Genomic DNA, 23,096 nt, shown 5'->3' with positions numbered 1-23,096 from the left:
CCGTTTAAGTTTCCAAGTGTGTTAACAGGAGCTTCAGTCTGGTATAGAACTGTCCTAGGATGCTCCAATTCCTGCCTATGGATTGCATGTCCCAAAGCTTCTAGATGTTCCTCTAAATGGCACCATCAGCTGATGACCCAGCATCTAAATCTAAGCACATGATTCTATGGAGGACAATACACATCCAAGCCTTAATACCTCTCTGTAGATCTTACGGAACACAACCGTCTGTAATCATTTGAAAAGTCTCCGTACAGCTGAGCTACAGCAGAGTCAAGTGATTTCCTAAAGTGAGTCCCTTCCAGGTGTTTTGCCTGGCAGCCTTCTCTCTCTCTCTCTCTCTCTCTCTCTCTCTCTCTCTCTCTCTCTCCCTCTCCCTCCCCTTTTCTCTGTGTTCTCACTTTTCCTATCAAAGGAAATCTTTACGTACTGTGTGTGTACATGTAGCTTCAACTTGCCAGCTGTTAGAACCTCAAGGGCCCTAGGACGTGCTCACTGTTAGAGGGAAATGGAAACACAGCATGGCTCAATGAAATCTGAATGGCCGCTTCTGCTTTTCCCTTTCACTTCCAACCGATGCTCATCGTATCCCTTCTGCATGCTTGTACCTAAGACACCAGCACAGAGACCGGTGGCAGCCTCTGTCCACATGGAAGTGTTGTGGAAGGGACAGACTGGGTGTTCCCAGGCTCTGTATAACGAGAGTGTTCAGAGAAGGATTACGGCAGAACTATGAAATACATATTCACGTTGTGTCACTGCTGTCTGCCCATCACCCTTTGTTTCCCTCACCTTCCATCTTTGCACTTTGTTACATCACACACAGACTGGGTTCATGGGTCCACGTTCCTCTGAAGGATCTAGAACCATCTTCGTTTTTTTAGCAATACAATGCAACTTCATGCAGAACATGGAATGGTTAAACAGTTTTTCACAGATTTTTTTTGACATAGTGAAATAATGTTATTTTAAATCTCTTTTAGATTTTTCTAATATAAAATGAAAGCCCAATAGCACAATTGTTAATAAAACACATCTTTAAGAAAGCTACAGGCATCTAATTAAGGGTATAAAAGGTTGAGGTTCCGTGATCTAGCATACTTGAAGTACGTGAAAGCTGGTGCTTTCTCTTGTGATTGCTCTCAGTCTGTGCATTGCTTCTGTTTCTGTTCCTGTGATACGATGCCCTGATAAAAAGTAACTTGGAGGAAGAAGGGGTTTAATTTAGATCACAGTTCCAGGTTCCAGGCCATCATTTCAGGGATGGGATGTTAAGGAACTTGAAACAGTGCATCAGAGAGAGATGAGTTAATGCAACCATGCTTACTGCTCATCTCTCTCTCTTTGCTGTTAAGTGGTTCAAAACCCAAGCCAGGGGAATGATACTACCCACTTTAGGCTGGTCTTCCCACATCTTAATGTAATCAAGACAGTGTTGTAGAGACACTCCCACAAGTTGACCTAATGTAGGCAATCCCTCATTGAAATGCTTTCCACACGGATTTTTTACTGTGTCAAATTAATACTTAAAACTAACCAGCACAGTCTGTATTGATGATTTAGCTCACTCCTGTCTACATTCTGTGTAGTGAAATGAACTGTTTCGGGAAATAAATCTCCATTAATACCTATTATTTACTATCTCACACAGCCCAACAGTTTTGAAAACACACATATACCCCAGCCACTTCCTATGTAGTATCAATTAGTTGAATTATTTAAGAGTCACCTTCCAATCTTTACAAATTGGGTAGACAACAAAATCATGCTTTTTTCACATGTAGCTGTATATTTAATTCCTTTAAATATTTAAATAATTACTATACAACTGTTTTAGTGGCTTGCAAAATGAATGAAGATGGCTGGACATCCTCATCAATGACGTCCATTATTCATTTTTTTGAGTTTGCAGAAAAGCAGATGTTTTATATGCAACTTCACTATCATGAGCACGTCATCCAGTCAGCAATTTCTTGTAAAGCACCTACAGTGTATATGGCGTTAATATTCAATGCCATGAACTTCAGTCAGCTGCCCTAAATATGCCTACTGTTGCAGATGCAGTTTTTAATATCCAATTTGCGCTTTATTTTCACAGCAATGTAAATATTGAGTTATGCAAAGGCAATTATCAGAGTTCTAACTCTTTTCCCAATAAAATGCCTGTTGGTTTTACAAGAGCAAATCACCCAGAATGATTAAATTGCATGATTCAGGTATAATTTCTTGGTGTGTGTCCTTCCCCTCAGGGTAACTTTGCCCTTTGCCTAACTCATTTTAATTTCTTATATCCAGACCTCATTATGTAAGAATCAGGACATTTGGGTCTTAAACCAAATTGCCAAGATACATAAGAAAATTTACTCATTAAAGTAATAGATTCTAATATGGTCTTTAAGCCTCTACCAGATGTGGTGGCACATGCTTAATCCTAGCACTCAGGAGCCAGAGGCAGGTGGATCTCTGTGAATTTGAGGTCAGCCTGGTTTATATTGTGACTTCCAGGCTGGCCAAGGTTACATAGTGAGACCCTTTCTCAAAAGCCAACAAACTAAAAGTATGTCAATACTTCATTGTTGTTTTGGGACTCGGTGTATTTGCATGTGTTTGGGGCGTGGTTTTCCTCTTTATCTGAGATTGCCTATAAATCTGTAATGTTGAGGTCTTGCTCTGTGTTATGAGGTTTTTCTATGGTAACAAACTGGTCCTTTATGGAATGAGTTGAGTTGAGAATCTCCCAAGCATATATACGCACAACTGTGTGTACATCCAAGTGAAGGCCAGACAACCTTGTATGTCAGTCCTTAGAAATGTCTGTCTTTCTTTCCTTCCTTCCTTCCTTCCTTCCTTCCTTCCTTCCTTCCTTCCTTCCTTCCTTCCTCTCTCTCTCCTTCCTTTTTTTCTCCCCCTTTTTTAGGGGGGCAACTGGCCAGTGATCCTTGAAGTTTTAGGGGGCAGCTGGCCAGTGATCCTCGAAGTTTTAGGGGGGCAGCTGGCCAGTGATCCTCAAAGCCCACGTAGCTCCCCCTCCCTCCTGTGTGCTGAGAGTACAAGCATATGTCCTGCTGTACCTAGCTCTTAAAAAGCAGATTCTGGAGTTCAAACTCAGGTCCTCTTGTGTGCAAGGCCATTGCCAGCACTTTCCAAACTGAGCTAACTCTTCAGCTCCGATTTCTAAAATTAAAAGGGAAAATTCTAAATGTCCCCTTTGACTATTGCAACTGTGTTGCTTTCCTTTTCAGAAACACACAGCACACGGGCCCTGTCTGTTAGAGCAGCCACCAGTGAGCAGCCTGAATCAACAGCTTTCCTTCCCTGTTAGCTGTTTTCCATTCAGTTGACTATATGTGGGCCTGTCTTCTGTGTTTGGGAGCATAAATGAAGCCTCTTTCTCAAGAGCTTGAGCTCACAGAATCTCTGTATAGGGGGACATGAGGAAGTTTAATAGTTATCAGTCTGGTGATGAAATAAAGCAGTTCTCAGGGGCCGCATGTCAGATCTCCTGCATTTCAGATATTTACATTGCAAATTCATAACAGCAGTAAAATTAGAGTTATGAAGTAGCAACGAAAATAATTTTATGGTTCGGGATCACCACAACATGAGGAAATAAATGTATTAAAGCGTTGCAGCTTTAGGAAGGTTGAGAACCACTGAACTAAAGAGTACAATCATACTCGGGCAAGAATTGGCCCTGTATGAAACCAACCAGTCTCTTCCTGGTGAACCTCTTCTCGGATCTATGTTCTTGGGTGATGGTTTACTTTACCTAGCACTTCACTTCTTCTTTCCGCTTCATGTTGCTCCTGATGGTTTAGGTACTAAGCATGCATCAGCCACTAGAGTGTCCTTATTTCCGCAGGACTCATTGCCTGATAGCAGGAGTGCTATCAGAAGTAAAGATTGCCACTGTCAAAAGCCCCGTAGTAGGGACATGGACACACAGTCAGGAAGCATAGATGCATGGAGACTTTGTGCTCTAGCTGATAAGGAAAGGCTTTGTGAGAGTTCAGGAAATAAGTTCCTAAAGGGGGTTATTCAAATTTTGCAGCGAGAACCCTGCAAATTGGTGGTTGTGTTTCTCCAAGAGAATGCTTCCAAAGGGGTGTGCTGCATTCCTCTCTTTAGCCAGCTACTGAGAGCAAAGCTCAAAGAGAAGGAACTTGAATGTTAGCACCTATCTGATGGAGACAGTGCTAATGGATTCGCTGAATTAGAGGGATGCAGTTGTGCGTGTGTGTGCACGCGTGCACACGCATGTGCAAGTATACACACATGCCTGCATGCCTGTCTGTCTGTGTTCAACTGTGTAGCAGAAAGACTGGTTTATTACTGTGCGAAGTTGGAGAGTCTTGTCTTGCTTTTAGCATTCATACTTAGTATTCCGATTTAGCCTTTATTTTTGATGTCAGTGGGGTGGAACCAAAATGAATTTATACATTTAGCTGATCATTTAGGAACATTAGCCAAAACTTTTACGGCACTGTGCACTATGAAGGAGAATTAAAAGAATTTTTTTGTCTGCATACCAATGGAACATAAGCCCGTTTTTCTGGCTTTTTTTTCTTGTAGTTTTATTAGTGCTATCAAATTTAACGACTCTCTGCCCTTCTTTGCTATCATACAAAGTGGCTTAGATCCAGACATGCTGATTTAGCTTTGAAAGCAAGTTGGGAGGGGAAAGGGAATAAATTATGTTCTAGCAGATTCTCTTTATATTTGTACCATTTTTTTTTCGTGTTTCTATTCTTCAGTAAGCAGTGAGTTCTTTTGGGAAGCAAAGGTTAAAGAAGCCTGCTGTGCCAATACTGCCTCTACCCTGCTCCAGTTCAGGTGTCCTGTGTCCACGTCAGCTACTCAAGTACCCCATATGCCTCACCAGGGCCAGCTCTTTAGAAGGGTCCTCATGCTTCATTAAAGCCTTGTCGTTATCTTGAAATTCCTAATATTTAGATAAGGGGCCCTGCAGTTTCATTACGCCCTGGAGTTTGCTGTTTTATAGTTAGAGCTGTTTGCATCAAGAAAATTTATGTACATGCTTCAACAGATATAAACCATAATATTAAAAAAATAGTAAAAGACTCTCAAAGACTTACTGGAGGAATCTTCTGTCTCCTCTAGTCATCCGTGGTGGTCCTCACATTGTGTTATGTGTCCCTTGTAACTCTGAGTCACGTGCCCCTCGGTGTAACTTGTCGTGGATGTTAGTGTTGGCTGAGTCTTGGTCTGTGACCCACATTTGGTTCCTGCCTTTCCTGGTGACTCACTAATGGTCCCCTGCACTCTCTTTGTACTTGACCTCTGTCTGGAGTGCCACACCTGATTTCCCCACCCTCCCACAGTGGCTCCTTCTCTTTCCCTTTCTGATCCATGTTCAAACCTCTTGTAAAACTACACGAGGAGCCATGTTGTGCCATTGTCTCTGTACTCAGTCTCTGCGGGGCTTAGACTCCATCTGCGTGCCGGCCACTCCCAAATTTATGAATGTGTTCATGGGTCACGTCTACAAGGACCATAACCTTTGCTTATTATATGGCCAGGATGCGAGCATTGTGGAGCTGGCCTATAAAAACTTCTACCCAGACTCCTCCATCTCACTTGGTAGAAATGTGATTTTAGTTGCTTAGGTTAAAGAAAAAATCATAACCACCTTGAATCCCATCTTTTTTATTTAATGTGTTTGGGTTGTCGTCAAGATACAGAATCTGAATTGGCCATTTGTTACCATTCATCTGTTTCTGGGGTTTCCAGCCAGCAGTCACTGTGCTCCTGTTAAAATAAATCAAACTCTGCAGTGAAGGACATAATCTCAGGAAGGCACGCAAGACCCTGTGTGAGTCCCTGAGCCTCCCTGGCACATCGTGCTCATTGCGTTTCTCGCTGTGTTTCCTTGCATCCTGGTCTCAGCCATGCTGGTTGCTTGCTGTGATTTCAATCACAGAGCTATACTGTGTCCTAGAATGCTCTTGCCTGAAGTCTACAAACGTTACTTGCTTGTCAAGGTGCTGAACGGCACCTTCCAGTGTAACAGCCAGCCTGGCAGCCTTACTTATGTTCCTTCTTTGTTCTAGCATTTTCAGCCTCAAACTGGATTATTTTCTGTTCTGTTTGTTCCCACATTTACATATAGCCAATACAAATTTGTGGAATGCAAACTGAGTGAAATTCGTCTAAGGGAACATATCTTTGCGTCGGGTGTTCTTTTTAATCTCTTTATGTCTATGCAATGCAATACTTTTTATTTATTCATTTGTACCTTTTAAAAACACTTTTGCGTGCATATACTGTTTCTTCTGTAAAGACAATGTCTCATTTATGTATACCAGGCTAGGATGAAACTTGCACTGAGGTTGAACGTGGCCTCAAACTTCTGACCCTCTTGTCTCTACCTCCCAAGGGCTTTTACGTCCACGTTATGCTGAGCTGGGGACTGAACCCAGAACCTTGCCCATGCTAGGCAAGTCCTCTAGATAGCCTCAGCCCTGGATCTTTAACAAAGAATAATACTTTCCCTAAAAATATTAGTAAGTATCTTCCATCAACAGCTAGAGAAAATTTTGCGGTAATTCTATGGAATATTGGAGTATAGGAAAACCCATCAGCACACTCATGTCTTAACATGTTTTAGTTAAGAGGACTCTTTTTTTTTTTTTTTTTTTTTTTTTTTTGGTTTTTCGAGACAGGGTTTCTCTGTAGCTTTGGTGCCCGTCCCGGAACTAACTCTTATAGACCAGGCTGGCCTCAAACTCCCAGAGATCCTCCTGCCTCTGCCTCCTGAGTGCTGGGATTAAAGGCGTGTGCCACCACCGCTCGGCCCGGACTCTTGTGTTTCTATGTCAGTCTCTTGCCATGCAGGCCATGTTGGCACTGCCCGTGTGGCTGCTGGGAGTATAAGTGTGCGTCACGATTCCCTCTCGAGAAGTCTTAATATTCCCTCTCTTCCCTGTCTTAATATTGCCCAAATAGTTCACCTCAGGGGTGGGAAAGTTCTGTACATGAAGTGAGAGGAAGTGGCCTGACGAATCTTGGAAACTGAGGCACCTTCTGGAATATGGTTTGTTATTTTACCTTCTTTGCTGAATGCTGTCAGATTGCCTAAGTGTGTGTTTCCTTTTTCTCTTGAGTACATACTCTAAAACTAAACATCAGATACGCTTTAAATTAGCTAAATATGTTAAGCTCTCCAATGCGCATGGACTCTCTCATTCAGTAATTTTTGTATTTCTCATTTTATAAATAAACCTTGCCTGGGAAGAATCACTGAAGGAAAACAGTGGAAAGGTTGTATGTAGTTCCATAGAAATGAAGCACTGGCTTCCAATACACATATCCTCCCTTTTTATTTTAAAGGTTTATTTTTAATTATGTGTTTGTGTATATATATGTGTGTGTGTGTGTGTGTGTGTGTGTCTGTCTGTCTGTGGGTATGTGCACATGAGCAGAGGTAGCCATGGAGACTGGCAGGTGTCCATGGAGATTGGCTCATGCCCTGAGACTGGAGTTACAGGTAGTTCCGGGCTACCCTGGGCTAGTGTTTCAATGCCAATTTGGGTCCTCTGGAAGAGCAGCAAGCACTCTTGGCCACTGAGCCATCTCTCCAGCCCCTACATATGAAATTGTTAATAGTATGCTATTTAGCAGTAGTAATTTGCTTCTGTTGTGCAGCCTGGACACTATAATTAATAACAATGTTGACTATAGTTAATAATGTTCTTGAAAGTTGTTGAAAGACTACGTTATAAATGTTACAAAGAGCTGTAAATAGATGTGCCATTCTTCAGTGTATTAATTATTTTAAAATAGAGCATTATGTAAGATACATGTATACATTTTTATTTCTCAATGAAAATAGAAAAAAGTTAGTCTAAAAGTTTACATTAAAATACTAATCTTTTCAATGATTAATGAACTCTATTAGGTATTCCTTTAGTTGTAATTTTCAATCATGAAGATAGTACATTACAGATGTTGTGAAATAGTTAACAACTGGGCCCTGATTGTTCAAGCCTGTAACCTCAGCTTCTCAGGAGTGGAGGCAGGGGGATCACAAATTTAAGTCCTGCCAGGGAGTTTAAGGATATCCTGGACCATGGAGTGAGATGTTGCCTCTAAATAAAAGTGAAAGGTGACTGGGTTTGTGCTCAGTAGTAGAACTTTTTTTTTTACCAGTCCCTCACATGGCAAGGAGTGGATAAATATGAGCAAAACAAAATAAACTCCTGTCCCTTATCTTCCCCTACAGCAGTGACTTCCCACCTTTCTGATGCTGCGACCCTAAAATACAGTTTCTCATGCCGTGGTGACCCCAACCATAAAATTATTTTTATTGCTACTTTATAACTGTAATTTTGTTGCTGTTATGAATTGTAATGTAAATATCTGTGTTTCCCAGTGGTCTTGGTGACCCTTGGGAAAGAGTCATTCAACCCCCAACATGTCATGACCCACAGGCTAAGAGCTCCTGCTCTGTAGCAACCGTGCTCACGTGGTGTTATCGTCTTCCTTCTATGCACGTCCCTCAGTTTTAGTGGAATGCGTCCTTTTTATTTTGTCTGTTACCTTTGATTTCTGTCATGCTCATTTTCTCACAACGCTCTCGTGGTCATCATCATAGTAATTTCTCAATGTTTATATAATGGTTCCTAACGTGGTCCTGCCATTGTGGATCTACATAATTTACAGATATTGGATAGTTGTTTTCAAGATTTTAAAAGCATAAATGATGTTGCAACGGACACCTTTTTATGTGTTGTTTTTTTTCTGGTTCATTTTCTTTTTTTTTTTTTTTTCTTTTTTTGGTTTTTCGAGACAGGGTTTCTCTGTGGTTTTGGAGCCTGTCCTGGAACTAGCTCTTGTAGACCAGGCTGGTCTCGAACTCACAGAGATCCGCCTGCCTCTGCCTCCTAAGTGCTGGGATTAAAGGCGTGCGCCACCACCGCCCGGCTGGTTCATTTTCTTACGCTCCATTCACAAGGGTGAAGTTCTTGTTTCACACTGTGTGACAACAGTCCTGGCTTTGTCGATTGCCAATTTGGGTTTCCCAGATGATCAGAGGAATTCCTTCCCTCTAGGAAGTACGAGCGCTAAAGTGCTTTCTTGCTGTGCTCTCTCCCTTCTTGGGAGGAGGTGGTCTCGCATATCTCGCACCCAAACTTTGATACTTCTTGGTGGGCGCGGGGATTTTTGGAGCAGTTTTCAGATGCTGCAGGTCTTATCCACGCTCCTTTCCTTTCAAAAATAATGAGGAGGAGAATTTGGGGGTTGTGTTTGATTTAGCCATGTCTAAAACGGCAGGGAAAAAATTGCCCGTAGTCTGTTGAACTTGCTGGAGGAGAATGTTTCTATTTATAGCACGTGTGATGTGATATAGTCAGCCCGTGGCCTTCATAGCTTTACTTTGTTGTTATGAGGCAGATTTAGATTTTTTTTTTTAAAAAAAAGGACTAAGTTTTTTTTTCTTCTTTCTAAGAATCTAAATGTGTTACGACATAGTTTTATATGTAATCAATATTTCAGCTTAGTCTTGGAGAACCACGAAGTCTCACAGTCTTCCTAACTAGATGACTTGAAGGTTAGAAGAAACATTCAACTTCAGTCTTTCCTGCACGGGAGAACTGGGGTGCTAATGAGTTTTCCCTGATGTAACACAATAGAACTGGAGTGCTAATGAGTTTTCCCTGATGTAACAAAATACTTGAGGCAAACAACTTAGAAAGTACTAAGGTCCACTTTAGTTCCTGCTGTGAGAGATTCCAATCCATGACTCTAATCTCAGGCATGGGGTGAGGTGGTCAGTATCACAGAGGGAGGTGCATGATGGATGATGGATGGAAGCTGCTTGCCCCTGTCTCAGCTCAGTCTGATGGGTCCCAAGTTCAGGACAGAAGGGGCCAGCAGAGGTTCCCCAGCTCATCTCAAGCCTGCTTTCTTAGGGAGAGATTTGCAGCCTCCATGTGTTCTTGCTGCCGAGCATAACAAAATGCACCGTTTGCTTGGCAGCAGCTTGCCCATTACACCACACCAAGGTGTGCTCTGGATGAAAATGAGGAACTGTGATTGGCACGCCGTAGTTGCTGACCTCCACTAAGCCTGTCACTTCTTATACCACCCCACCTTCTAATCCCTGGCCTTTCCACTAAGTTCTTGAATGTGGCAAGAAATGATCCCCGATCAATAACCCACAATTGAGGATTCTCTGCAGGTGTTTAGAGTTGGATAAGCAGCAGTCCATCTTGCTGCCTAGCACTCTGGGACAGAGCAGCGGCTACTAGAGCCTTCCCTGCTCTTCCTTTGCTCAGGAAGATCAGCTCCAGTTTGTGTTTCTCAAAGCTTGGTGGCCATCATTACATTCTGCCATTCTTCCTCCCCCCCCCCCCTTTTTAGATTATAAATGTCACATGATCTGTAACTATGTCTAACCAGTTCTTTATATTCAGTATAGGATTAATATGTGTCTCAACTTTCTTATTTGAATGGAAAACTCTATTGTTCTTTGATAGCCCCATAGCCTGGGAGACAGTAGAACTCCCCTCCTCCAGGTAGGTTTTCACTGTAGCCCAGGCTGGCCCAGAGCTTTCAGCTTTCCTGCCCCAGTCTCCTGAGAGCTGAGACTATTATACCCAGCCAAGTGGACTTTAATTTTTTTATGGACAGAAAATAATGTTTGTATTTGTCCTTCACTGGTCTTGACTCTTGACAGAATGGGCTCTAGTAAATATTTTAGATCATGCAGGTTTTAAAATCCTGTGTCTGCCTTTCCTTGCGAAGTTATCATGAGTTATTTCAGAGTTATCTTCTTTCTTGTACCAGTTGAGTGTTGTCTACCATGTGTAAGCTGAACATTCCCTCTCTACTGATTTTCCCTGAAGAGCATTAGGGACTTTCCCCCATATTTAATGGAACGGTGTATTAGTTTATTTACTTTTGCTGTAACCGAGGACCAGAGACTGGACAATCTAGAACGAGAAGTAGGTCGTTTATCTCATAGTTCTAGAGGCAGAGCCATCTCCAGTGAGGTCCTCATACTCCATGCATGCCAATGATGGAAGGCAGTAGATGCCTGTGACAGCAGGGGACAGGACAGAGGATTGGACCTTATGAGGATTTATCAGTTTCTGGGAGAACAAGTCCAGTCTTGCAAGAGACACATTATTCCCTCTTAAATCCTTATGTTCTGACCCCACTTCACTACCAATCAACTTCAGCGTGAGTGGTGATTGTGCCAATGGAACCTGTCATAGGCAGTGTGACAAGTTGCTGCCTGAGTGTGGCCAAGCTTTGGTTGGCAAAACCACCAGGTGTGTACAACACAAAGAAGGCTGTGTTTACCAGGCATCACTCCCGGCAAACACGGTGATTCAGGGTCTAAATCACTGTCACAAAAGCAACATTCCTGATCCTTCCTTACTTGGTGTAACCTCACCAGTCTCTAAGCAGCACCCATTTGGACACGCCTAAAGGCCTGTGAAATGCCCTTTGAGCAGCTGTGGTCAAAATTACCACTCCCAATCCACTGGTCTCCTTCCTGCTGTCCTATGTATGAGATTGCTGAAATAATGGACATCATCCTGTCATCAAGCGATGGAATATAGTTCTGCATTATCCTTTGTAGGTTAAGGCAGGGGACAAGAGCATACCTACCCAGGATGTCCGATAGCAAGGGAAAAAGGGTCCAGAGATAGTGGGAGGATCTGTTTTATTACTGAATATGCTTAATACTGGAGATAAACTGTTACACACACTCACATACACATAGACACACATTTTAACATATATATGATAGATACCATATGATATATATGTATATATACATATTAGAGAGACTAGAAAAACATATATTCTCATATATACATATATACACACATATAACACACACACACACACACACACACACACACACACACATATATATATATATATATATATATGACTAGAAAAGAAACATTACCTGTAGGAATTTTCTTGATGTTTCTACTTTCAGAACAAGGTATTTGCATATCATTAAGTTTACCCCATTAAGTGTATCTCCATTAAGTGTATGGTTCAGCTGTTGCTATATTTACTAATTTGTTTTTTTGGTTTTTTTTTTGTTTTTTTGTTTGTATGTTTTTTGGTTTTTCGAGGCAGGGTTTCCCTGTGGTTTTGGAGCCTGTCCTGGAACTAGCTCTTGTAGACCAGGCTGGTCTCGAACTCACAGAGATCGGCCTGCCTCTGCCTCCCAAGTACTGGGATTACAGGCGTGCGCCACCACCGCCCGGCTTATTTACTAATTTGTGTGGGCACCATTGATTCATTACCTTTAAAAGAATGGAACAAAAAGTTCAGGCTTAGCTTTGGCCTTGTTGCTGCTGAAGTCTTGGTGGTCTGCCAGACTGCATCTTCTGTTTACGCCATTAGGGGTAGGTACATCCTTTACCAGTCAAACCTATAAACTTGTAGACCGTGCATGCTTTCTCAATGCTGGAAGCATCCCTTCCAGTAGAATTGCCAAGCCTTCCCTGCACCTCCAGCTGCTGAGGGCTGCAAGCCACCACCATGGGGCTGTGCATTGGAACTGGAAACAGCCAGGTGCCTCAGGGCTAAGATGCAGAGCTTAGTCATCATCTAAGAGTTGGGAAAAGAGATTGGAAATGAGTATGCTTTAAATGAGAGTGCCGTGGGCAGACTGAAGTGAAATCTTGCTTATGACCAAGGGTTGGTTCTGGAGTACTTCGCCAAAGCAGACCATAGTGTCAGCTTCTAGCCTCTCTGTTAGTTCTGAAGGTGCCCAACTTTCTAAGAGATGGGAGGTTTCACCTCATCTCTCCTGGTGAGATACCCTCCCCCGCCCCCTCTGGAAGGGTTTTATTTTGTTTTGTTATTTCTGTTATGATTCACTAAACCCAGAACCTTCACTCTCAAAAACTGGAAAAATACTTTATAGTTAATGAAGACATACATTTTAAGTAGCTAGGAATGCCCTAGCTCTTTTTCTTCCTTCCTTTAAGCATTGATTCAAAAAGTGCTTGTGAAATTCCTTTCTAGCACTCTATTGTTTGCCCTTAAGCACCACGTCTTCCTCCAATCTTCCTTTGCATAGCTCCTGTGGTCCTTTGGAAGAGAATGGCCCCCCAAAGGGAATGGCATTATTAGTAGGTGTGGCTTTGTTGGAGTAGGTGTGGCCTTGGAGGAAGTGTCTCACTGTTGGGTGGGCTTTGAGGTCTCCTCTGCTTAAGCTACTCCCAGAGAGACAGACAATTGTCTGTTGCCTGCAAGAAGTTGGACTCTCAGCTCCTTCTCCAGCTCCATATCCGCCTATGAGCTGCCATGCCCCTCCCCGTGATGATAATGGACTCAGCCTCTGAACTGTAAGCGAGCCACGCCAATTAAATGTTTTTCTTTATAAGGGTTTCTGTTGTCATGGTGTCCCTTCCCAGCATAGACACACTAAGACAACCCAGATTGACTTGTGCTTATTCATGAGCTCACAGGACACAGGCCCCTTGGTGTATAAGGATTTAATGATTTACCTAGTAGCTTACCACATTGCTATTCAATGAGGAACCTGCCTAATGGAGTTTCTTTGATTAAGCATTTGTATGGCTGAGTGCCTTGAAGTCAATCTCAAAAACAAAATAAAACAAAACAAGCAAAAGCACAAGTTGTAAGTAGAGAAGAAAGAGCAATCTAATCCTGACCCAAGAAGCACCCCCAAATTTCCTGGGCTGAGACTCTCTGTAGATTTCGGTTCCATATTTGCTGTAAGCTGATGAAAATGACTCAAAGTATTTGCTTTTTTGAATGTATTTATTACGTGATGTAATAAAGTTTAGTTTTACAAAAAAGAACCCCAATCTACCTCCGTTCCCCTCAAGTTTCCAATCCTAGGCAGCGACTGATCTACTTCCTGTCTCTGTGGACCTGGTTGTGGTGGTGAAATCTTACACTGTAGGTTTCCATCTACATCATTCAGCTGAGCATATTTGTCATGTTTATCCAGTGGCAGCCTGTATGAGGCTCTAACTCATTTTCCTTGCTAAGACCCATTGTGCCAATCTGCCACATTCTGTGTATCTACTGCTCAGTGGATGAACATTTGGTTGGTCCCTCTGTTTGGCTGTGATGTCATGCTACGATGAGCATCCAAGTGTGTGTTTTATGTGTGCAGGTGTTTTGTTTCTGGGTGTATCTAGGTGTGGAATGTCTAGGGCACAAGGTAATTCTGTGTTTAGTATTTTCAGGAACCACCAAACTAAAGCGTCATATCCTTCTCCCATCTCCCACTAACTAGTGTGTGAGGGTCCATTTCTTCACATCTTTACCAAAACATGTTATTGTTTGGAAGGAAGATTGTTTTCAGTAAAAATACGAAGTCATTAATATAGAAAAATTCCAATTACGTTATCTTCTACTCATTTGAGGTGGCTCACAAACGCGTCATGTGATACTAGGAACGGGATGCCACTTTGTAGCTTTGTATACAAAACAGCTCACTGGAGATTAATTAACTTATCATTAACGTTCTCCAGGTGCTTAGGAAACGCGGGTTTTCTTTTATGTCTAATGATGGCCTGATGATGTAAGGCACTTGAAAGTTAAGTATTTTTCTGAATGCAATTAAGTCAAATTGAAATAGGACAAATTGGCTAACAAAATTAAAATTTCAAAATAGTAATGGCATGGATATAATGTGTGTGGTTCTCTGTGCTACTGAGGAGAGAGTTCACACTAGGGTGAGAGGCCCAGCATTTTATTTACTTAGGGTGGCTTCCGCCTGCCCATGCCTGCCATACTTCTTACGGGCATAGCAAATCAGCTCCCAGACAGTCCCCTGCAAGCATTTTATTCAGGATGTTGTTTTTTTTTCTTCTTTTTTCTGTGACATGCTGTATTTAATGTGTTGAGAAATGCAAATAAAGTACGGAAGATTCTCTAATCCCCAGACTCGGTTTTTTATTAATCTGACAGACCCAACAATATTGTTAAGGAAAATGTGTAAATCTGAAGTCACTTCCTACCCCAGTTGTCTGTCTATCACCCATTGTTAGGCATCAGAAGTGCAAGAGCACTTATATGGCTTTCTGACTCCTCCTTTGCCTCCTTCTTAAGCCTCAGCCGTTGCCATGTATGGGTACTGAAGGTGTGTGCCTGCCCTGATGTGCACAGTGGGGTCTGTCTTCCTGTGACTGGTGAATGATTCCCTCTGTGGGAAAAACTTTTCTCTCTTTACAAGAGTCGGATGAACTCTACCATTATGAGAGAGCCCTTTAGAGCTGAGTTCAGTGTTTGACTTCCCAGAGAATAAGATCCAGAAGTGTCTGGAATTTACCGTATCTGAGAGGGACTGAGATTAAACAAAACATTAAAAGCAAATGCATGTTGCGAGGAGGGACCACTTGTTGGTCCCGAAATAATCACACAGAAACTGTATTAATTAAATTACTGTTTGGCCCATTAGCTCTAGCTTCTTATTGGCTAATTCTCACATTTTTTTTAATTTTATATACCCAAAAGTGGTATTACTGGGTCTTGAAAAAGGTTGTTTCCTAATTTTCTGAGAAATCACCACACTGACATCCAAGGGCTGTACCAGCTTGCACTCCCACCAGCAATGCAGGAGTGTTCCCTTTACCCCACAACCTCTCCAGCATAAGTTGTCATCAACTTGGCCATTCTTACAGGTGTAAGATGGAATCTCAGAGTTGTTTTGATTGATGTTCTGATGACTAAGGATGCTGATCATTTCATTAAGTGTCTTTCAGCCATTTTACATTCCTCGGTTGAGCGTTCTCTGTTTAGCTCTGAACTCCATTTTTTTACTGAATTATTTGTTCTTTTGATGGCCAATTTCTTGAGTTCTTTGTATATTTTGGAGATCAGATCTCTGTCTAATGTGGGGTTAGTGAAGATCTTTTCCCATTTTGTAGGTCGTCATTTTGTCTTGTTGATCATGTCCTTTGCTTTACAGAAGCTTTTCAATTTCAGGAGGTCCCATTTATTGTTTCTCTCAGTGTCTGTGCTGCTGGGGTTATATTTAGGAAGTGGTTCCCCGTGCCAATGTGTTCAAGTGTACTTCCCACTTTCTCTTCTCTAAGGTTCAGTGTTGCTGGCTTTATGTTAAGGTCTTTGATCCATTTGGACTTGAGTATTGTGCATAGTGATAGATATGGGTCTATTTTCATTCTTCTACATGTTGATATCCAGTTATGCCAGCACCATTTGTTAAATATGCTTTCTTTTTCCCATTTGATATTTTTTGCTTCTGTGTCAAAAATCAGATGTTCGAAAGTGTGTGGATTAATATCTGGGTCTTCAATTCAGTTCCATTGGTCCTCCTGTCTGTTCTTATGCCAATACCAGGCTGTTTTCAGTACTGTAGCTCTGTATTAGAGTTTGAAGTCAGGGATTGTGATGCCTCCAAAAGTTCTTTTATTGCACAGAAAACTCTTACATCTTAATTAACCCATTTCTATTAATCTGTGTATAGCCACATAGCTGTGTCTTACTGGCTAAAGTTCCCAGTGTCTGTCTTTAGCTGGTTACATGGCATTTCTCTGACTCTACCTCCTTTCTCCCAGCATTCAGTTCTGACTTCCCTGCCTACCTAAGTTCTGCCCTGCTATAGGTCCAAAGCAGTTTCTTTATTCATTAATAGTAATCACAGCATACAGAGGGAATTTCTACATCAAATGCATACTGTCCTTACATAGTAGAGGCAATAGGTCTGAGAAATACAAAGCCAGGAACATAGTAATGGTAACACAAAATATAGGGAAGGAGAAAGGTGTCTGCTGCTGTAATGATCGCATAGCGGTGTGAATCTCATCTAGAAGGCATCTGTGGTCAAGAGTGTCTACAGTGTGACTCTCTGGGGAGAGAGCTCTCTGAGCACAGTAAACAGCCAGCCGATGGAAATTGCTGTACTGTGAGAGTCTCCATGTATAATTGATGAAATTCCTGCCATCTGGGGAAATTGATTAGTTGGTTTCCTCAGTAGATTTTCTGTAGACAAACATATATTTCTAATGGGATTTATGAGAACCTAAAACTTACTCTAAGAACAACTCTCTGTCCTCTTGGCTCCTATCCCCCACCCCGGGCTCTTTCCAAGGCACAGGAACACTGTTGCTTAGGTCACAAGGATCATCTTCGCTGCCACAGCATCTGGCTGAACCCCTGTGGGACATCTCCCCATAAACACTTTCCTTTTCCAGGGGCCCAACACCTTGTCTGATCTTCCTCACAGGACTCAGTCTTCCTTCCATTGTTTTATGTCCTCACATATCTGTTGATGTTTTCTAGTTTCTCTTTAGTGATGTCTCTAAGATACCACCGCCTGTGGAATGTTCTCCCTGCTGGATAAGCCAGGGCAAAGGGATGGTCTTATAGGACCTTTGCCTTTTCTTCATCACCTTGTTCTTGAATGGTTACACTTCTGGCATGTCCCACCCAAAGGAAAATTTCAGCAGAGCTCTGTGTATCATTTTATGAATCCTCACTGCTTCTGTATTAACTGGTTATATTCCGGTTTCAATATTCTTGACTTTTAAAATCTTTAAAAATATGTTCACTGCTTTTTCAAAATTTAGATCAACGTAATATTCTTCTACCATCATTTTATATTTATTTACGATGGTTCTGGAAGTAATTACTAGGGATGCTTTACAACTCTAGATCTCTTTTATGTAAATATATGAAAATCTTGTTAAATAACATGCACCAGACACCTAAATGCCTATATACATCAACAGATTGTTAAAAATTCTATTTTGTCTCATTCTCTTCTGACACCTTTCTTTCCACATATCAGAGAATGAAGTATCGGAAGACAGATCTGTTTTATTTCATGGGGCTGTCAGACTCTGGCACTTCTTGAGTTGCATTTCTTGAATAGGAATGTTGAAGGCTGTGCATCCCTTAGCATGGCTACTTAATACTCATTGGTTGGGGGTGTTGCTGACCTGTGTTCACATCCCTGTCTGATGTGATAAATGTTAGGCAGTACACGTAAACGTGCCTCTGGGTCTTTATGAAAAAGTTTTTTACCTCCTGTGTCCTTATATGTGATCACTGGATTGTGGATTGCTTACTTGGTAGGTGGGTTAGGTCTTGTTTTCAGTCTGTTAATTTTTACCAAATTAAATAATTGGTACATCATCTAGAAGTCAAATAAACTTAGTTCTTGTCCTAGATGTCCCCTTCCTTCTCCACCTGTTAGAGCCCCGTATAAGTGGAGACTGCGCTTTAGTGTCCTGATTCCTAAGACCATATCACATAGAAACCGTGTTAATTACAACACTGTTTGGCCAATAACTTAGTCGTATTCCTAGATAGCTCCTACATCCTAAATTAAACCATTTCTATTAACCTGTGTGTCACCACGAGGCTGTGACCTACCTGTAAGGTTCCGGCATCCTTCTTCTTGGGTAGATACATGGTGTCTCCTGACTCTGCCTTCTTTCTCCCTGCATTCATTTTAGTTTTCCCCACCTAGTTCTGTTCCACCCTGCCATAGGTCAAAGCAGCTTTTTTATTAACCAATGGTAATAAAACATATTCACAGCATACAGGGGGGCATCCCATATCAGTCTCTTTGGCTTCATGACTCATGTATCTCTTTTTTGTATCTTCCTATTTCTGCATATGGTGACTATTCTGATACTTTCATATTTATTTTCTCTTTTCACATTTTACTCATTGTGGAAGATGAGCATTTAGCCTCCAAGTAACTTTTCACCCTAACCAGTCATGTCAAGCACTGTTAAAATATTCAGTTATGTCTAAAAGGACAGACTATTGGTTCTACAATGCCAAAGAGGAGTATTTTAGTGAGGAAAAAACTCCTGCATGTTCATAGTGCATTGCCACTGAATTGCTCTATAAGGAGATTATTAAGGCCTGGGGATGTGTATTTTAAAGGCGAACAACGTTAACAGCGGTTTTATTTAGCAACAGTATTAAAATAGTGCACGAGACATCTTTGCATGTTGGTGTCTTATCCCCGAGCAAGTTTGGTGGTTTTAAAACCCTTGTCAACTAGAGCCTTCATCACCAAACATTTCAGAGGAGAGGGGGTGAAAGTTTATCCCTACTTGAATAAATGTGCCAAAGACAAGTGGTTCTGCGAGTCACAGATTTGCATGGAAACCCTCACCAGGGAAAAATAGTAGTTGGCTCAGCATGAGAGACGGATAGACTGTGTTTTAAGATAATTGGAGACTGTCTTTTATGCGTTCTCTTTGGTTTAGTTTTGATTTCACATAATTTCATTTGTTGCTATCTCTTAATTTTTCTCAGAATATTCTAAAGAACATAAAACACTTCTGAGGATGGCATTACTACTTGTGAAATTGCCTTCTTCCGTGTCATCAGATGCAGTTTTTCTTGTCAGTCTTGAAGAAGAAGTGTCTTAGAACAGGCTATTATGTTTTAGCAACTCAACACAGTGGGGATTCTCAAAGTTCATGCTTGGTAAATTTGAATACAATGTAGCCAAGTCCTGCAGATGACTATTTTAAGGTTTCCCTCCCTCCCTCCAGCCTTTTCTTATTTGCCTCAACAGATACGAAATCTTCAAGAACCATCTTTTTGGCTTTTACTCAAGCTTTTAATTGTTCCTACCTGTACAAGATTTTCACTTGTAACTTAGTAGGAATGTTGGTTTAAGCCATTCCCTCTGCGGCTGCAGTCAGATGTGGTCAAGCTAAACATGTTCATTTGTTTACTGAGAACGTGAGGTTGCTTACACTTTGCACTTGTATTTCTTTCTGCAAAGGTGCTGAGACGTGAGCTGAAGGAGAAAGAACATTCTGTGCTGAACGCTGTAGACCAAGCTCGAGTTTTTCTGGCTGATCAGCCCATAGAGGCCCCCGAAGAACCACGAAAAAACCTGCAATCAAAAACAGGTCAGACTGGTTCTTTCCTATATCATAAGAAATCCATGTTTTAGGGGAAAAAAAACAAAACAATAACAACAACAAAACAAAAAAACAAACAAGGAACATTTTCTTTGCAGCATCAAGGATGTAAAAATAACTACCTGTTGCATCTGGATATTTAGCTTGAAATTGAAACAGGGATTTCTTTACTAGGAAATAGCAGTTCATCACATAATAAATTTAAGAGAAAATTTCTGATGTATCTTAGGACCACCGTATCTTTATTAAATCTTGCACTGTTGCTAATAAAAGCATTCTGGTGTAATAAAAAGGAAGCAACCAGGCGGATCTCTGTGAGTTCGAGACCAGCCTGGTCTACAAGAGCTAGTTCCAGGACAGGCTCCAAAACCACAGAGAAACCCTGTCTCAAAAAACCAAAAAAAAAGGAAGCAACCATGCAGAGCTGGAGACACAGTTCAGCGGTCAAGAGCACGTGTGCTCTGCCAGAGGACCTGGGTTCAATTCTCAGCACCCACATGGTAGCTCACAACCCTCTGTAACTCCAATCCCAGGGGTTCTGGTGTCGTATTCTGGCCTCCAAGGACACCAGTTTGCAGATATACATGCAGGAAAAATACCCATACACAAATAAAAATAAATACCTCTTTTTACAGATGTTGTTCAAAGTGTTTTTCCATCATTCCCTTTCCACAGGAAAAACCGCTGTATAGAGTGGCTCACTGTGGGTCACAAGCAGTTATCGCTTATAAGTGGGGGCACAGTGGGAGCCCTTCCCGCAGTGAAGCTGGGATTATATACATATAGCTTACCCCAAACACACACACACACACACACACACACACACACACATTCTGCCCTTGCTCCCACTGTCTGTGGAATCTGCCTGAATCCCAAGTCAGGTGAAGTCTCACCTCTTGTCAAACTCAATCACTCAAGGCTATCGTTCCTTTTTTTTTTTTTTTTTTTTTTTTTTTTGAGAACAAAGTTCTTCTGAGGGTGATTGACCCTTTTCTTCACTGGGCTCTATCTACATCTCCGGGTCCCACTGACTTGATTTGAAATTATTAGGGAAATAATTTGCATCTGTATTAAGAATGTACACATTTTCTCTTACCAGTGTTGCAGATAATCTGCCGAGGGGCAGCTGCTTCCCTAGCCTTTGTATGACATTCAGTGTTTTAAGTAATCTAGACATGATAAGGAAGGCGGTGCTGCGTAGACTATATACAAATACAATGCCATTTCATCTGAGGGACTTCAACCTCCATTGTGCTTTGGCACTTGTGAAGTGTCCAGGGACTGATGTCCTGCTAATATTAGCTGAATGTTCCCTGTTACACATGTGTTATTTACACACCCACCCAGAGCATGCACATGTGTGTTCAAGGCCCACACACTGCTCTTAAATCCAGGTTCTCAGCCTTTTATATATGGCTTTAGGATAGTTATAGGGCAGCAGCTGCTTGTTTGCTTGTTCTCTCTCTATCTTGAGTTAGAGGGTATCTCTCACTGTATAGCCTCAGTTGCCCTAGAACCAATCTGTAGACCACACTGCCTTGGAATTCACAAAGATCCACCTGTGTCAGCCTCTGGAGTGCTGGAGTGAAGAACCTGCACCACTGTGTCCAACTGCAATCCCTGCTTTCAGGAGCAGTTGCCCCACTGTATTTTCCTATGTGCAACACATAATGTTGTCCGTGCATTATTCACCTTTCTGTTCTGAATGATGAGCAACTCTCAGAGAATCTGATCCTGTTCCTCCCTGATGTGCCATTGCATATCGAGAAGTTCTTGGGTCTTGCGTGACATTTAAGATCTGTGTGATCAAAGCTTTCTTATGTAGTCTTAAAGCCCGTTCAAGTTTTCTTCTTCCTGTTGTCATGGTTCTTGTTCATGCTGTCACAAAAATCCTTGAGTGATCGTGGAACTGTATCGTCATGGTTATCCTGCATGCTCTTACTCTGTCTGTTTCTTTAAAAATCCTTTGCTGAAGCTGTTCTAGAGAATTCTGCTGTCCTTTAGATCGAGTGTTTGAATGGTTAAGACCTGCAGAGGTGAACCAGTCAGGAACCTACGGTTCCTGAGGGAAATTACCTGCTTGGATCCCAGCCCCACCATCCAATTGCTTTTGTAGGTTTTGCCCCCCCTTTTTTTTTTCCAGTTCCCTGTATTGCCCTAGGTGGAGTGTTCCCATGTAGTGTGATGTTTTCCTCTTTTGACTTTTTGAGGGACCTACCACTCAACTCCCAAATAAATTACACACAGAGGCTTATTCTTACTTATAAAAGCCCAGTCTTAGCTTGCCTTGTTTCTTGCCAGCTTTTCTTAACTTAAATTATCCTATCTACCTTTTTCCTTCTGGGCTTTTTCCTTTTCTTACTTCCGTATATCTTACTTTCACTCTTACTCCATGACTGGCTGTGTGGCTGTGTGGCTGTGTGGCTGTGTGGCTGTGTGGCTGTGTGGCTGCGTGGCTGCGTGGCTGCGTGGCTGTGTGGCTGTGTGGCTGTGCGACTGGCCCCCAGAGTCCTCTCTCCTCCTTTTCTTGCTCCTTCCCCTTCCTCATTTCTCCTGTTTATACTCTGCCTGCCAGCCCCGCCTAACCTTACCCCTGCCTCGCTATGGGCCTTTCAGCTCTTTATTAGACCATCAGGTATTTCAGACGGGTAAAGAATTGCAGCTTCACAGAATTAAACAAATGCCGCATAAACAAAAGTAACACACCATAAAATAATATTCCCCAACATTCTCATTTTACTGACTTTATCTTATGCAATGCCTTTATGCATGAGCACTGGGTTAAGTTCATAAAGAACCCTATATAAGGTGTGAGATAAAGTTGTGTTTATTCTTCTGCCTTTATCTACAGTCTCCTCCAGGAATATGTTTGTGAGATGAACAGTTCATAGTCATTTACTACCAAATTTAAAGCAAAGAAAAGAGAATTCCTTGCAAGAATTCATCTCCTCAGAACTGGTTTTTTTTTTTCAAATCTTGAGTACCTAAAGCAGAACTGATTATCGCTGAGTGTAGGAATGGGTGGTGGATTATTGATTTTTTTTTCCAGATGAAATGAAACCAGACACCAACTACTTAAACAAATGACCACTGTTTATAGAGTTTCAAAAGCCTCCTGCTGCCTGCCTCTTCTTCCCCTAAAATTCTTGCACCTTGCCTTAGCAGTTCTGTCCTCTGGGTTGTTTAGCCCAGAGCTCTCTT

General features: G+C 41.8%; 1 protein-coding gene across 5 annotated transcripts in view; it reads left to right on the top strand.

The window, feature by feature from the left end:
• Utrn (utrophin) overlaps nt 1-23,096 on the top strand; it is a 528,929-nt gene that overhangs the window by 382,748 nt on the left and 123,085 nt on the right. For all 5 annotated transcript variants that reach the window (XM_057761785.1, XM_057761787.1, XM_057761786.1 and 2 more), the window contains one exon: nt 19,754-19,883. In XM_057761785.1, coding sequence (XP_057617768.1) covers nt 19,754-19,883 — 130 coding nt within the window. The remainder of the gene's footprint in view (nt 1-19,753; nt 19,884-23,096) is intronic.

The sequence above is a fragment of the Chionomys nivalis genome, chromosome 2 (genome assembly GCF_950005125.1).
Source record: "Chionomys nivalis chromosome 2, mChiNiv1.1, whole genome shotgun sequence".
Taxonomy (NCBI): Eukaryota; Metazoa; Chordata; class Mammalia; order Rodentia; family Cricetidae; genus Chionomys; species Chionomys nivalis.
Note: the sequence above shows the minus strand (reverse complement) of the source record. Positions and strands in the feature narration are given on the sequence as shown.